This window comes from Cebus imitator, unplaced genomic scaffold, assembly GCF_001604975.1.
Source record: "Cebus imitator isolate Cc_AM_T3 unplaced genomic scaffold, Cebus_imitator-1.0 Scaffold13, whole genome shotgun sequence".
NCBI classification, from domain to species: domain Eukaryota; kingdom Metazoa; phylum Chordata; class Mammalia; order Primates; family Cebidae; genus Cebus; species Cebus imitator.
Genome location: NW_016107328.1, coordinates 4,405,593 through 4,420,317, shown reverse-complemented (window position 1 = coordinate 4,420,317; position 14,725 = coordinate 4,405,593). Strand labels below are relative to the sequence as shown.

General features: G+C 42.9%; 1 protein-coding gene across 1 annotated transcript in view; it reads right to left on the bottom strand.

Moving 5' to 3' along the window:
- Positions 1-2,527: 2,527 nt before the first annotated feature.
- HHLA1 (HERV-H LTR-associating 1) overlaps positions 2,528-14,725 on the bottom strand; it is a 36,808-nt gene continuing 24,610 nt past the window's right edge. Inside the window, exons 11-15 of the mRNA XM_017499653.2 lie at positions 14,279-14,347; positions 13,839-13,913; positions 9,143-9,296; positions 4,152-4,234; positions 2,528-2,571 (exon numbers count right to left, since the gene is read on the bottom strand). Coding sequence (XP_017355142.1) covers positions 2,528-2,571; positions 4,152-4,234; positions 9,143-9,296; positions 13,839-13,913; positions 14,279-14,347 — 425 coding nt within the window. The remainder of the gene's footprint in view (positions 2,572-4,151; positions 4,235-9,142; positions 9,297-13,838; positions 13,914-14,278; positions 14,348-14,725) is intronic.

The following is a 14,725-nucleotide window of genomic DNA, read 5'->3' as shown; positions in this document are numbered from 1 at the left end:
TAGCTGGTCTTCTGGACATAAACGAAATATACAGAAATGCACCTGCACCTTTACTGCCTGGAAGAATGCCGTTTAATAACTTTATGCATGTAACCGCAATCTCCTTCATCAGTGCAGATACAGTAACTGTCCCATTTCTTTTACCTAATCTGTTAACCACTGGTGGCCACATACGCACAAATTAGTAGTACTTCCAGATCAGCAGCACTGCGAGAGGCTTCCTCATTGTCCTAGCTATCCCCTAAATCAGGACACATTCGGCTCAGAAAGGGTCAACCCCCCATGAACTCCAGGAGACCAGCTGGACTCCATGCAGTCATCAGCCACTCCTGGGTCCTGTTTTCCTCCTGCCATTGCTGCTGTTTTGGCTGATGGTGAGATTGTAGAAAACTGGCCCCAGGGAGTCCTCTGAGCCTTTGTCCTTGACGCTTGGTCAGATCCCTGCCTACGCCTCAGAGATATTCCACATTTGAGCTTCTTAAAGGTTATAGTCATCTCAGTCATTATTTCCGAAGTATGGGGTAACTGGGTCCACATGGGTTTCCCCACAGGTGAAAAGCCCTGGTCTTAGGCCCAAGCCATCCATCCATTCTTCACCTTCCTTGATGATAAGTTACTCTTTGGGGAACCTTGGGGATCCTTCCCTGCCAAAGGCCCTTAATTAATATCTGTGCAAGGACTGAATCAAATTAACCCACACTTAATGAGTTGGCTTGGTTCCTATCCAGGTAGAAGTCCCTTTGCCTCCCAGAAAATTTGCTGTATCCTTTTCATCTCTGCAAAAGGCATGACGACATACATTTATGAGCTTGACATTTGCATAACCTGGAAAGTCTTTAAAGTGTTGTGGAAAGTAAAAAGAAATCTTTCTGCATAAGACTAGAAAGAGGAATGTCTGGCAGCTCCTCTCTCCGATGTCCAGGTTCTACCTCCCCAGGCACCTGTAGTTCACAGGCAGTGCCAGGCACTCAGGGGTCTTCCAATGGGGGAAACTGCTTGACACTTCAATCATGAACCAAAAGTGACTTTCCTCACCCAAGGGCAGCCATAGATCACAAAAGGGTGAAAAAACCTCTCTCTGCCTGGCAGAGCTCTAAGGCAAGAGAGAGGAGAAGGAGCACCAGGCACATCAGGGGGAAGGCCATCCTTGGTGATGAGGAATAAGGGGTCTGTGCAGGGCTGCTGGAGACAGCACACATGCTCTACACGGAGACCGACATTTACAGAGATACTGGAGCAACCACAAACCTGGACATTGCGAAAAAGGTACCATGAAGGGGGCACCTCAGTATGTGGGGATGCAGTAGAAGGTTGGCTCCACAGGGAGCTCAAACCTCGCACCTTCCAAAGAAATGTCTGGCCCTTGACCTACTCCTGGGGAATCTCTGCTAAACCCTTGGAATATCCTGCATGGTGAGTGTCTCTGTGTACTGGGGCCTTTGTGCCATGACAGGTAGTTTTTGTTAACAATGTGACTAATGGTGGGGCCTTAGGTCATGCAGTATCAGCTTGATCTCTAGAGGGACTGGAGACTGAATCACTAAGTTCAGCCACGCAGACCATGAAGGCTGCATACCTACTTCACACCCCAAAAGATCCCCTGGACACTGAGGCTTGGATGAGCTTTCCTGGCTGACAATACTATACATGTTAGTAAGCATTGTTGCTGGGAGGATTCGATGCTGGCTGTGCAAGCCCACTGGAAGCTTGTGCCTGGGCTCTCTTAGTCTCTCTCTAGAGGTGCCTTTTACCTTTGCTTATCTTCATCTGCAGCCTTTTGCTGTAATAAATGCTAAATGCGCATATAATAATTTTCCTGCCCTCTGAATTCTACTGGTGACTCATTGACCCTGAGGGTACTCATGGGGACTTCTGAACCCAGTGGGACACACAGAATCAAGACAAGATGTCAATGAAAACAATTCTCTAAACCTCCTCCTAATGATAAAGTTTTCATTATTGCCTACTTACGGGGACTTGGAAGATTATATAGATCCCATAGTATGGCAAATCTGATTGGTTGTACATGTTTTACTTAACTGTATAGAAACAGTATATGTGAATCTCTCTAAAGTATGAATTCCATCTTAAATGCTTTTGTTGTCTTCAAGAGTCTCAAGTTTAAGTCACCTCAGGTCTTGTGCCAGAGTCTCTGTGGCTGAACTGGTTTGTGCAGGCTAGGGTGCCCATGCATCTGCAGTTTTAAATTGACAGGATTGCCTCAAGCATTGCAGGAGTTTCTTGAGCATGAACACTACATTTCCATGACTTTGAAGCTGGCAGGGAGTTCGGCATTACTGTATTAATTGCGAGGCCTCTAAAAGGAAACCTTCTACCTTCAATGTTTTACGCAGATTCACGGGAGAGGGAAAGAAAATGCTACTTCCAAGAATAATCACTTTCAATTAATTGATGATCTATCTGGAGCCTGGGTGAATTCTTCAAGTGTAGCCCAGCTGGGAGAAGAGCCAGGATGACGGCATAGCTCCTGAAGTCATTGTTTTGCCCTAGTGTTATTTTCGAGGTCTCACACAGACTTGCAGATATTCTCAAGGCATTTTTGCTTTAAGGCTGGAAAAAAAAAAAAAAAAGAAGGAACTCAAGGTACTGAGACATAAACACTACAGAGACACAAATGAAAGCCTGAGGGCACCAGCAAGGGTCTAGGCTCTTCCAGAAAGCAAGTGTGGGGCAGTGCACTGGACAGGGGTCACTACAGTGACCTCAGATGGTGGAAAGGACTCATGCAAGACTCCATTGCTGTTAGCAGCAAAGTCTAGTGAGGAGCAGCTCCTATCTCTCCACTCTTTGCCCACTGCTCTTTTCCAATACCCAGCTGTATCTAACGCAACTCCACAGTTTGCATGAGGCTAATTTAAACTCATTAATAAGCTGCTCAGTAAATGTAATACGTTGTGTGCATAGAGATTTTAATGCAGCAAGGACAAAAGAACTATTGAATTACGTGTTTTCAAGGTTTCCTATTTCCTCTGTCCGCACCAGATAAAGGGATTTCTATCTCTAATTTCTGACCCCCTCCCCACTCCTACTGCTAATGCCTATCTTTTTTTGTTGTTTAATGCAGGACAAAGGTGATGGTAGAAAGCGAATACAGGAAACGTGGGATGGTGGACTTGCATAAGAAATAAGGACCTTGTGTTTGGGAAAGAATAAAATAAAAGAGACAGAAGGAATGCAAATTAAGCAGAAGAGGTAAATGGAAACACAGAGAAGAGCCAGAGAGTCTGATTTTAGGAGAGCTACTGAGTGATAAGTTGAAAAACGAAATATAAAGAGAGCCTTTAAGATGGTGGCTTGTGAGAAGTGAGAAATAATGGAGGGCAGAAAGAATAAGAAGAGTTTCTAAGAAGTGTGACATGGATCCCCAGGATCCCAGCTGGTGTTCTTCAGAACCCATATGGAAAGATTGGGTTGTTGTACCATTTTGTTTGTTCAAACGTAAAACATTGCCAAGACTGAGCCCTGTGGGCACACAGCTTATATTTGGGTTATAGTAAGAAGGGATTTTCTACACAATTTAATGTAGTGCCATGATATTTAGAAAACCAGAATCCCTTGAGGTAGTTCAGGTAGATGGCATGATGAGATGGCCAGACTGTTAGTTTTGGGACTTTGTTTGTAGAGGTGAGAGAAATAAAACAAAGCTGAGACCTGGAATACCTGGGAGTAAATGAAGCTTTGAAGCTACCAGGACGAGGAGAGAGGTACCATATCGAGACATAAATTCTAGTGCTTCATGCTGCTTTCTTTTGTGTGAATTATTTGTATACATTTTTCCTTTGGTCAAGAATTTCAGCATTGGTATGTGTGTATTACTTTATTTTATTTTTATTTGTCTTTTTAGCTGACATGGGAGTTCTGTGGCTAAGAGATTTTTCTGAGTTCACACAGAGAGCAACAACGCTTGGTCAGGCTGACTCCTGCTGTGTTTTTCCCTAGACCTAATTGCAAACATCAAGTGTGAGCCTTAAAGAAAATAAGAAAAATCCTCGATGGTCTTTGTCCCAAATTAATGAGTACTAGATGAGCTACAGCATTCCCAGGACCTCTGGAAATCACTCAGAGTTACACAACCCTTTGGTATAATGCGTTTGCTGCAGAGTTACAACATGGTCAAGCTGTGTACTTACTGTGTGAGTGGGACACCCTTTTCACCCTCTGACAGATGTATGTTGCATTCTTCAGAAACCAGGAATAGTATTCAAGACAGTATCTAAAGATTTAAATCACAGTGGGGAGAAATAACTATCCTGTGACGGCTATTAGAAGACAGCCAGGCTTTTAAAAGTAAACACAAAAACATGAACTATATGGCCAATTATTCACAGCGAGGAACCCTCTGTCCATCTTTAAAGGGTGTCAGAGGAGAGACAGGAAAGAAGGCTAGGTAGGAAGAAGTTCAGACTTTGGGGCCAGCAAGACTTATTTTTGGCCCTTGCCCCACTACGTGCTAGGATGCATGACTTCAAGCTGATAACTGAATTCTCTGGACCTGAGTTTTCTCAAGTATAAATGAAAGGCAATAATAGAACCTATATTCGCAGGTTGTTGAGGATAACGAGTAGATAACATGTAATAGACAGATAACGAGATGTAAGGATATCTTACATGGGGATGAGATAACATACGTAAAGTTTCTGAACAGCACCCAGCACACAAGATGTGCTCAACAAATGGTGAAATTTGTTTGTTTACTAATTTATTTTAGTGGGAGATGAAGAGAGAGAAAGTGGAGTGCTGCTGTCATTGTCAATGCAGCAAACACTTTGCAAAGTAACATTCTGTTCTTGGTCAGGGGCAGCAGGAGCTGCATCAAAGGGCCGTGGTGAAAAGATCACTCATCCAATTAATAGGAAAAAGAGTTTTTAGCGCAGGCTGTGTCACTAGCTCATTGTATGGCTCTGGGAATTCACTTATTTTTCAATCCCTCATCTGATATATGAGGAGGAAGGGCTAAACATTCTCTAATTTCTTTTCCACCTCTATCATTCTGTGATTCTAGCATACCCTAGAGAGTTTTGCAACTAATTGCTCAAGTCAAGCTTGTGGTAGAGATTTTCCAAGGGCTATCACCCCCAATTTATAGGAAAGTGCAAAGCCGAGGAAACTGAGGCACAGAGATTAAATAACTCGCCCAAGGATACATTGCTTTCTGGAGGTAGTGCTGGATTTTAACCCAGGTAACCCACTTTATGCCATTCTGGTAGGCAATAAGGTCAATATCTGAGTCAGGACCCTGCTGGGAAAACAGAACCTGGTGATTCTACAGAGGGACTTTAATACTGTGAATCAGTCATAAAGGGCTGAAAGAGCCAACAGGGGAAGGTGAGGAAACTCCGTATTAGCAGCTACAGGGACTTGCTGGGCCTGAAGGGACAGACTAAGAAGTACTGTGGCCAGAGCATAGAAGGCAATGGCCTCTAGTAGCAGCAGGGACCACAGAGCTGAGGCTGTCATGAGGATTCCTTGCGGAAGCTGGAACCACAGAGGAGACAGAGCCACTCCTGGAAATATTACAGACAGCAGAAAGAGAGGGGGAGAAATTCCCTAACTTCTCCCCTCTACTGCCCTCCAATCTCCTCTCAGTATCTTCTATGGGATGAACTCACAGGAATCTGGTTGACAAGGTTCTGGGAAAGTTAGTTTGTACAATTCAGCCCCTTTCATTAAAGAGCCAAGTAGAGAAGGGGAAGGAAATGGACACAAGAGTGAAAAAGCAAGCGGCAAACACACCCAGGATGCTTTCTGTGAGCCTGCAAACCTGTACTATCAAGGAGACCTTTCACAAGTTCCAGAGACAGGACGTCAAGGTTGGCCACCTCAACAGCGGACATGGACACTAGGTACGTGGTTAGCACACACAGTGAGCCAGCGATGGGATTCACACTTGGCTGCCAGAGTGGACAAGACAGCAATCACAACAGTGTCTTCATCAGCAACCACAGAGTGCGGCGTTCCAGGTACCATGCAGGAACAATTAGATATATCATTTCATTTCATTTCATTTTGTTCTCACAACACTGTCAGTGTAAGTAAGAATGCTGTTACCCTCTTATATGAATGGTGCTCCTGGAGTTGTGCAACATGTGGCCTAGACTGTAGGCAGGATTGTACCCATTTTGTAGATGAACAAACTGAGGTTCAGAGATTAAATGGCTAGCCCAAGACCACATAGCTAGTAAAAGTGGCAGAGACTAAATTTAAACCCGGGCCTGCCTGGCTTCAAGCCCTGCCCTCTCTATAGCAAACTAAGCTACTTACTAGCTTTAGGGGGTCTTGGTTCTATGGTCTAATCCGATTCCTTCTTAGCCAGTGTAACAATCTTCAAGTCATGCTTTCTAGTAACAGCAACAAAGCTTCTTAGAAAGCTTTTGTGATAGAGGATATCCAGCAACCTTGGAGCATGATCTGCTTTAGGACAACATCATCCCAACTAAGGTGCTCCGTAAAACTGCAAAATGTGAGGCCAGGATTTAAGTTTCAGCAACCGCAGAAACATGACCCATACCTTCACAAGCCAAAAAGCTGCCATTCTGTGCCCGAATTCCCTTTGACAGAGTACATGGCTTTCAGGATGAATGGGAATTTCTTGCCTCTATGATTGATTAGGAGAGAAACTATTTAAACATGACATATGCTTTCCCCAAGCTCTCTGGCAGAGGCATCCTCTACAAGTATTGTGAGGTGAATGAACAATAGATAAATGATCATGGTTATTATTCTGCAGGGAATGGAGTCAAAGTCCTGTGCATAACAAGAAAAGGTATTCCTCACATGGACTGGAGGAGGCATCTCCTTGCAGAACAGGCTAGATGGTCTCAGAAGAACATCAGTTGTTAAGGTGGCCTATTTTGTTTATCTTCAGTTCTTCAGGGCAGACGTCAGCTGCAATACCATGGCTAGGGTGAGCTAAAACTAGTGTTGACGCATCCATGATTACACCAGCCCCTTGCACCAGACCAGAGCTGCTACATGCACTGTGGAGTCAGTAGCAGCTTGAATGGAGAAGCCATTGACACTAGACTGGGGCCTGAGGCAGCAAAGTTTATAAGTCACCGGGGCTTTGCCATCCTTCAAGGGGTGTGCCCCAAGAATGGTGCTGGGGGTCCTAAGAAGGAAAGGTTTCAAGAGATGACCCTGAGAGGGAGATGATGTGAAGAGAATGGGAGTTGAGGGTATCTCAGTTTAAAAATGGACAGGATTTAGAGGGCTGGATTTCAAGAATTCTGTATGTTGTATTTATTCTGAACAAGGAGGGAGTAGAAAGTTTGGAAGAGGGACGGATGGAGCACTACAGTGAAAGTCAAAGAGAGCATATAATAGGTGATCCAGGTACTTAAAAGGCAAAGTAGTCCTGAATAGGGACAGGCCAGAGACTTGGTCTCCCATCTTTGCTGCAGCCACATTGAACATCTCAGTGGCCCTCAGATGTCCCAGGCTGCCTGTCACTCCATCTTTGCAGATGCTATTTCTTTTGCCTGGAAAACTCCTATTCCTCCCTACAACCCTGTTAGTTATTTCTCCTGGGATCCCATAGCATGTTACTCAGGTCTGCTAGAGCACTTGTCAACTGCTTTGAAATTTGTCTTTTTGCATTGCCAACTTTCCCACTCGTGTTCTTTTTTTAATTGCAAAGGCTATGTTCAACAAACATACTGAATAGTGCCACCTCCCCAACTCTAATATCCTTGGCCTATATTCAGTGCATGACTTTATGGAAAAATTTACTATTCAGTGAAAATACACAGAAAAGAAGGGACAAACCCAGGCAAACGGGTGCTTCATTGCTCTAAATTTAAACTCAAAGTTCTCTCTGAAAATGTATGCCTTTTTCATGTATTCACTCAGCCATGATGTACAATATGAACGTTTTCAAATATGATATTTTCCAAGGGGATATGATTAACAGGTTTTTGCCTGAGTGCATGCCTTGGTTCTATTACCTATAACATCATATTCTAATTTGTGTTTATGACCATTTCTTCCTTCCAACTATGAAAGCCTCAGTTTCTGAGACTATTTCTGATTTATCTCTAGATCCCCGTGGCTTAGCACAGAACATCACAGATATATAGCAGAGACTGAATACATGTTGTTAGTTCAGTTAGTGAGTAAAGGATCTCCTAAAGTGGGCTTATTTTAGAGAATACAGAAAGTATTGTTGTGAAAATTTTCTTTAGAATAAGCCTGGACTGTGGGTCTATAGGCCTTGCTTAATGTTCTCTGTGAATGAGGAAATGTCCTTACTGACAGGGTATCAAAGATTACAGCTAGAAAGAGGTGCTGGGAAGTGGCTGCCCACCTGGGCTTGAGACTCAGAGGCAGAAATTTTAAAAGCTGGTGGATCCTGAGAGTAGTCTTTGAAAATAACATTAAAGACACGAGACATTGGTACGCAGACCACTGGAGCAGGAGTATTCACCTATGTTATTTAGTTCTGGGTTTACAGACAAGAATAAATCTCAGAAGAAAGAACAGTATGTCAGCATTGTAAGACAGAAAATGTTCATGGCTAGACCTTATTAATATGAAACAAGGTCTGCTTTCTAATTTAAGTTTTTCAACTTATTTTGCTGGTGGATGATTGGTAGGAATTTATGAAATAATTGGAATTTAGATAGACATATCTTCTATTTATTGTCTCCTAGCAAATCTCACCAGGCTGAGGGCATTTGGGTTAAAGAACCACTCAAGATCCTCTGCCATAATTCCACTTGACATGACACAAGTCAACTCAACACAACTCAGCGTAGCTCAATTAATCTAAACTCAACACAATTCAACTTAACTAAACTCACCTCAACTCAACACAGGTAAACTCATCACAACTCCAATTCAACTAAACTTAACTTCAATTCAACTAAACCCAATTATACTTATTGTGCCTGGCACTGCACTTGGTTGTGGGGACCAGCAATGAATGAGACTCCATAATGAATCTCAAGGATGTGACTGTCTAGTAGAGGACTCACTGGAGAGTTGCTTTCCTTGAGGGACCCCCTGCCACCTGTCTGTGAATTGCTTATTGCCTGACTCACTGCCTTGTGGCCTGCAGAAAAGCCACATAGAATAAGAAAACTATAAATATTGGATGTGAAAAGAAGCCACTGGGCCAGGTTACCTCATGTCCTCTGTCCTGGGACTTCTCTGGCTCATGCAGAGGCATTGCTGAAAGAAGTGACACAGCTCCATCAGGCATGGGTTGAGCCTCTGGATAGCCAGGGTGAGAGGAGCAGCTGCCATGGCTCCCACCTTGAAGAGCGGCTGAGGACACCCTAGAAGATGCAATCCCAGAGCAATCAAATCAGTAAGAGTTTAGCAAGCATCTTCTCTTTGTTAAGCCCTATACCAGGTGAATACAGTCTTGTCCTGATCTCACGTAGCTCTGAGACAGACAGGTAAACATAGCACTCCTCACCATTACCCAATAAAGCTACTGTGAGCGTTTTAAGAACAGGTGGAAAGAAGGTGATGGTGAAGTTCCAGTAGGAAAACAGAGATAGTTTCACTGAGAAGCAAATATTAAACAGGGATCTAAGATGTTGAACAGAAATGCATCAGGTGGAGGGCATTTCTGGTGTAAGGGACAGAGCATGCAATGACTCTGAATGATGTAAAGGGGTGACTTGCTGAGGGGGATTGGAGAAAAATTGGAGGACAGGGGTATGAGGTATGTATACATATGTGTGTACACAGGGTACATGTGTGTGCATGTGTGTGTATATATATGTGCATGCATGTGAGAACATATGGATATGTATTTGTCTGCATGTGAGCATGTGTGTGCACATGCATGTGTGTGCAAGGAGGAGAGAAGGAAGGGCAGGTTGAAAGATGAGACTGGCACGCTGGGTCACTGGAGAGTCCGGCTCTGAGTTTGTGAATTCTATGTTTCCATCAAGTGAAAGTTAATTATGTTTTCGTGAACCAGATTTTCAGTGTTGTTTAATTTGCAGCTTTTAGGAGAAGGAAGTCCAAAGATAAAATAAGGAAAGACTAGATCATATTTAACAAAAATTCCAACTCCTTGGAATCTGCTGAGGTTCAGATAGCTTCCTATGGCTACACCTACATTTCCTTATGTGGAAAATAGGAAGACCCATCCCTCTCATATAGGATGACTGGGTGGATTAAATGAGACAATTCATACAAAGCATATTGCAAAGTTGTTGGCATAAAGTGAACAATAAACAACAGCCATTATTATTGTTATTTATTCATTTATTAAATATTTATTGAGCTCCACTGCATGCTAGGCACTGATGACAGCCGCAAGAGCTACAACAATGATTAAGAAGAAAAAGGGCCTTCCTCTCACAGAGCTTCCTTTCTAGGGACTGGAAAGTTGTATTACAATATTACTAATAGTCTTCCAACAGAGATTCACTAATCACTATCAGGAAAAATTATCTAAAACCTGGAATAAGCAAAAAGGATTACTGAGTATCCTTTTAATGCAGTTTTGGTTACTGTCTAGCAGACTGTCTGGGGACAGTCTGGGAAAAAAGGATTGTGCACCACGAATTGACTTTCTATTGGATGGGTGATTTTACAGCTATCAAAGGGTAGATGTCAACAGATAGTAATATAAATAATTCTTGTCTAAGAGCTATGCAAATGATTTCTGTCTGTAGCCATGTAAATGAATTTTATCTGGTAGAGGTGCAATTGATTTTTGTCCAGTTAAAAAAAAAAAAGTTTATTGCTGTGGGATATCAGTTCACTTGAGAATTTCTTTGACTGATTACATAAATCTTTTTCCCTTAAATTCTACATTGAACCATCTTTACATCTTTCTGGTTTCCTCATTACTTAATGAGTTCAATAATGTCTTTGACATGTTGACATGTATTCACTTAATATTTTTTCTGTCATGTTTGAACATTTTCAAAATTATAATCTAGCAGTAATTACTTATTTTCATTTTTTACTTTTTGTAGAGATGGGGTCTTGCTCTGTGGCCCAGGCTGATCTCAAACACCTAGGCTCAAGTGATCCTCCCACCTAAGCCTCCCAAAGTGCTGGAATTACATGTGTAAGACACCACACCTGACCAGTAATGTATTTATTGAAGTGGAGATGGGGCTCACAATGTTAGCAGAAGACTTTTTAAAAAGGTAGAAAGAAAATATTTTATTCTGAGTTAACTAGAACATTAAATCCTCCAGAACATTGACCAATTTCCATCGGTGTGTAACGATTTTTTCTCTATCAGTTATTACGCACCTACTATGTATCAGGCGCTCTCCTAAGATCTTTGCATATATTATTTATTCTAATTCTCATAAATCTTGTGAAGCAGACATCAGAAATATACAGAAGAGAATACAGAGGGTCAGAGTGATTCTGCAGTTGGATCAGTCATGCAACAGGGGGTGACTCCAGCCAGATCTGACTCTGGAGCCTGTTCTCATAACCATCACACTTCACTACTTAACATAATTAACATTCCAAAGGCTTGATTTCCATGTCCATTTCCCCACCCCATCCCATCCAAGCTTCTCCAACTCAGGAAATGACACTTGGGAGACACATGATTTTTGGTTCCCACCTGTGCTCACTCCGCCATCACTGCATCCTCTTGGTTCTATCTCCTCAATGTCATCCAAGTCTCTCTTAACCACACAGTCACCTCTGCTTTCCAGTCACCATCACCTTGCAAGTTTTCCTGCTCCCAGCCTCTCCCACTCCTCCCCATTCTGTAGTCAGAGAAAACTTTCTGTAACACAAATCTGATCATATTACTCTCACTTGCCTCCGAAGTCCACACTCCTTGACGTGGTGACAAAGTCCTGTTAATCTCACTCTTGGCTGCCTCTCTAGCCTCATTCCACACTACCCTCACCTTCAGCACCAGAGTTCTAGCCCCACAGACCCTTCTCAGTCCCTGGGCAACATCAGTCCTTCTCAGGTATAGAGCCTTTTTGCTTAAGCTTTGCCTTTGCTTAGAATGCACCTTGTTCAGATGCCACATACTCAATTGGTAAACTCTTGAACAATCCCCTCACATGAAGGTAATTTCTTCCTCTTTGGATACACATAGCAGTTACTGCATCTCTCAAGAATCTAGCCACTTTTTTTCTTTCAATTGTAGTTTTTGTTTTTTACATATGGCAAATCTTGGGAAAGGTGACACGGAGGTATGGAATGAACACAAGGTTTGAAATTAGACCTGGGGTCAAAATGCAGTCTCCTTTTACATGTAGAATTTACCATGATTCCTTAATGAGATATTACCTCTCTTGCAGAATTATTGTGAAGATAAAGTAAAAATAGTTCTAGCATAGTTAGTGCCTGGAAGTACAGTAGGAGCTCAATAAATATTTATTAAATAGATGAACGAGTGAACGCCAAATACTTTGTGGCATGATTTTTTTTTTCTGGATGAGCAGAATAAGTTACTGAGAAATGCCAGAACTCCTTTAACTTACAATTATATTTTTCATTACATAGGTAGATAGATGGATGGTAGATGCATAGGTGAATGTCTATGAAATGGAGGTTAAGAGATAAAGATAGTTAGATAGAAAGATAACTAGGTAGATGATGGATAGGTGGGTTGATTAAAGGTTGGATGGATAGATAGTTTGGATGAATATCTATTAGATAGATGACAGATGAGTGGGTAGATTAATAGATAGATAGACATGGTAAATACCTATTAGATAAAAAAGTAGATGGAGCTAACAAGATAGACAGATAGATGATAGATACGGCTATACAGATAGGTATAGATACATGAATACAGATGCTATGGATACAGATGACACCAATATAGACATAGATGTAGATATAGTCAACCTGTTTTCTAAAACTCAATCTCGCAGCTGCCTCCATCTGCACCAACCTGTTTCTTTAGAACTCCTGGGAGAAAAGGGATATAATTTCCTTAGTAGCATAATCACATCTTTGTGTCTGAAAGGTTCATTCATCTTTCACAGCAGGCTGAGAGTAAGGCTGGGGCAGATCTGAGGTGACATGAAAAAGGAGACGGGGCAGGCTCCAGCAGTTTAATGATGCCCTGTTGACATATGCCTGGATGGTCCAGGACCTGGTATACAAAGGTATTCAGGAGCAGGAGGAGCCTGAGGACTCAGGCAGCTTTGAAGCCCTCACATGGTGTCCATTTCTTTCTTATGGAAACTGGCTCAACAGAAAAGAGGAGAGCGAGATGTCCAAAAGCTGGAAAAATGCAGCAAAAACCGCAGCAGCTCAAGTCCTCAGCCTCTGTCAGGACTTCTGAAAACAGAGCTACAGACCCAGGAAATGGTCTTTTTCTAGATCCATAAGAATTAACTGTGCAGGGTGGAAAGGCGAGGGTATCCCTTAACAGAACAACAGGGCATCACACCAAGCAGGCAAGTTTGCATTCTGGAGTCACCTTTTTCATTCCTTCCTCCTTCACTGCTAACAACGCTGCTCATTGTAAGAGCAGCTTGTGTTTGCAAAGTGCCCAGCATGCTGCTCAATAGACATTCACCCGATAAAAGTTGATTGAATTAAGTTCTACAGAGCGCTATTCTTCCAAACCACTTCCACACACATTATCTTACTTAATGCAAAACTCTGTCAGAAAGAAAAAAAAAAACAGGCATTTTTAGTGCCCACAAAAATTGCAATTATTCTTGCTTTACAGTTGAGGAAGCTCAATCCTGGAAGTTGAGCACCAGAGGCAACCTCACCAGTAAACGGCTGAGCTAAGATTTAAATCCCAGCAGTTTGACTCTAAATTTACCAAACAAGTCTCCTTTATTCTACTACATGACCTTGTTCAAAATAACCACAAGCAATAGCAGTGACTGGGCACTGGTACTTACTTGAAACTTGATGGGGCCTTGGGACCAGGACTGGCTCTTCTCCGGGAGTGAATGGCCACTCTGCAGGGAGATCCCCTGCAAAGGATAAGAATGGCCTTACCGAAGTCAAAATGGAATTACCTTGGGTGATACTCACAGCGAGAAACTCATAACATCTTAAAGATACAGCATTCTTGAAAGCTACAGGGAACTGATAGCCAAAATAAAGGGGAGTGATTTATGAAAGACCACATGGCAATTTAGCAGCAAGGCAACGCTTATAAACCAGGTCTTCTGACTCTTTTTCTGCTGGAAACAATAAAGCAGAATAACTTGCTTAGATTGCTTACTGGTACCCCGTCCCACCGTGCCCTTGTCCCCAAGCTTCCCGCCCCTCCCATCCCCTGCGCCCGGACCTCCACTCCTGGACTGAGTTTCTCTTTCCCATGGTGTGTTCTTACCTGTCTGTGGATCTTTGGGGGCTGTTGCCTTGGTTGGACTCGCAGTCTGTGTGCCATGGGTGAATGCTCCTGGGATGAGAGGAGAGAGAGGTGAGCCTGCATCTCTTCTAGGGGTCCCTGAGGGAGAAGGGGACCAGGGCCACCAATCCTGCCCTATGCAACGAATGTTGGTTAAGCCAGGTACCAGGCAGGGCTTTAGTAAGCAGAGATGAGGAAGAAACAGAACCCACAATGGAGGTGCTCCCAGTGTGGAAGAGGAAATGGGAAAATCCCGTCATGGCTGTGATACAGTGTGATGGGTGCCATTGAAAACCAGATAACATTGGCAAGGTATGGTGACCCTGCATGGCATGGAAGAGCAATGGTGCTGTGCAGGAAGTGTCCGATGTGGGTGCTCCTGGGCAAAGAAAAAATGAGTTGCTTTTCATTCCTCTGAGCCTTAGTGTA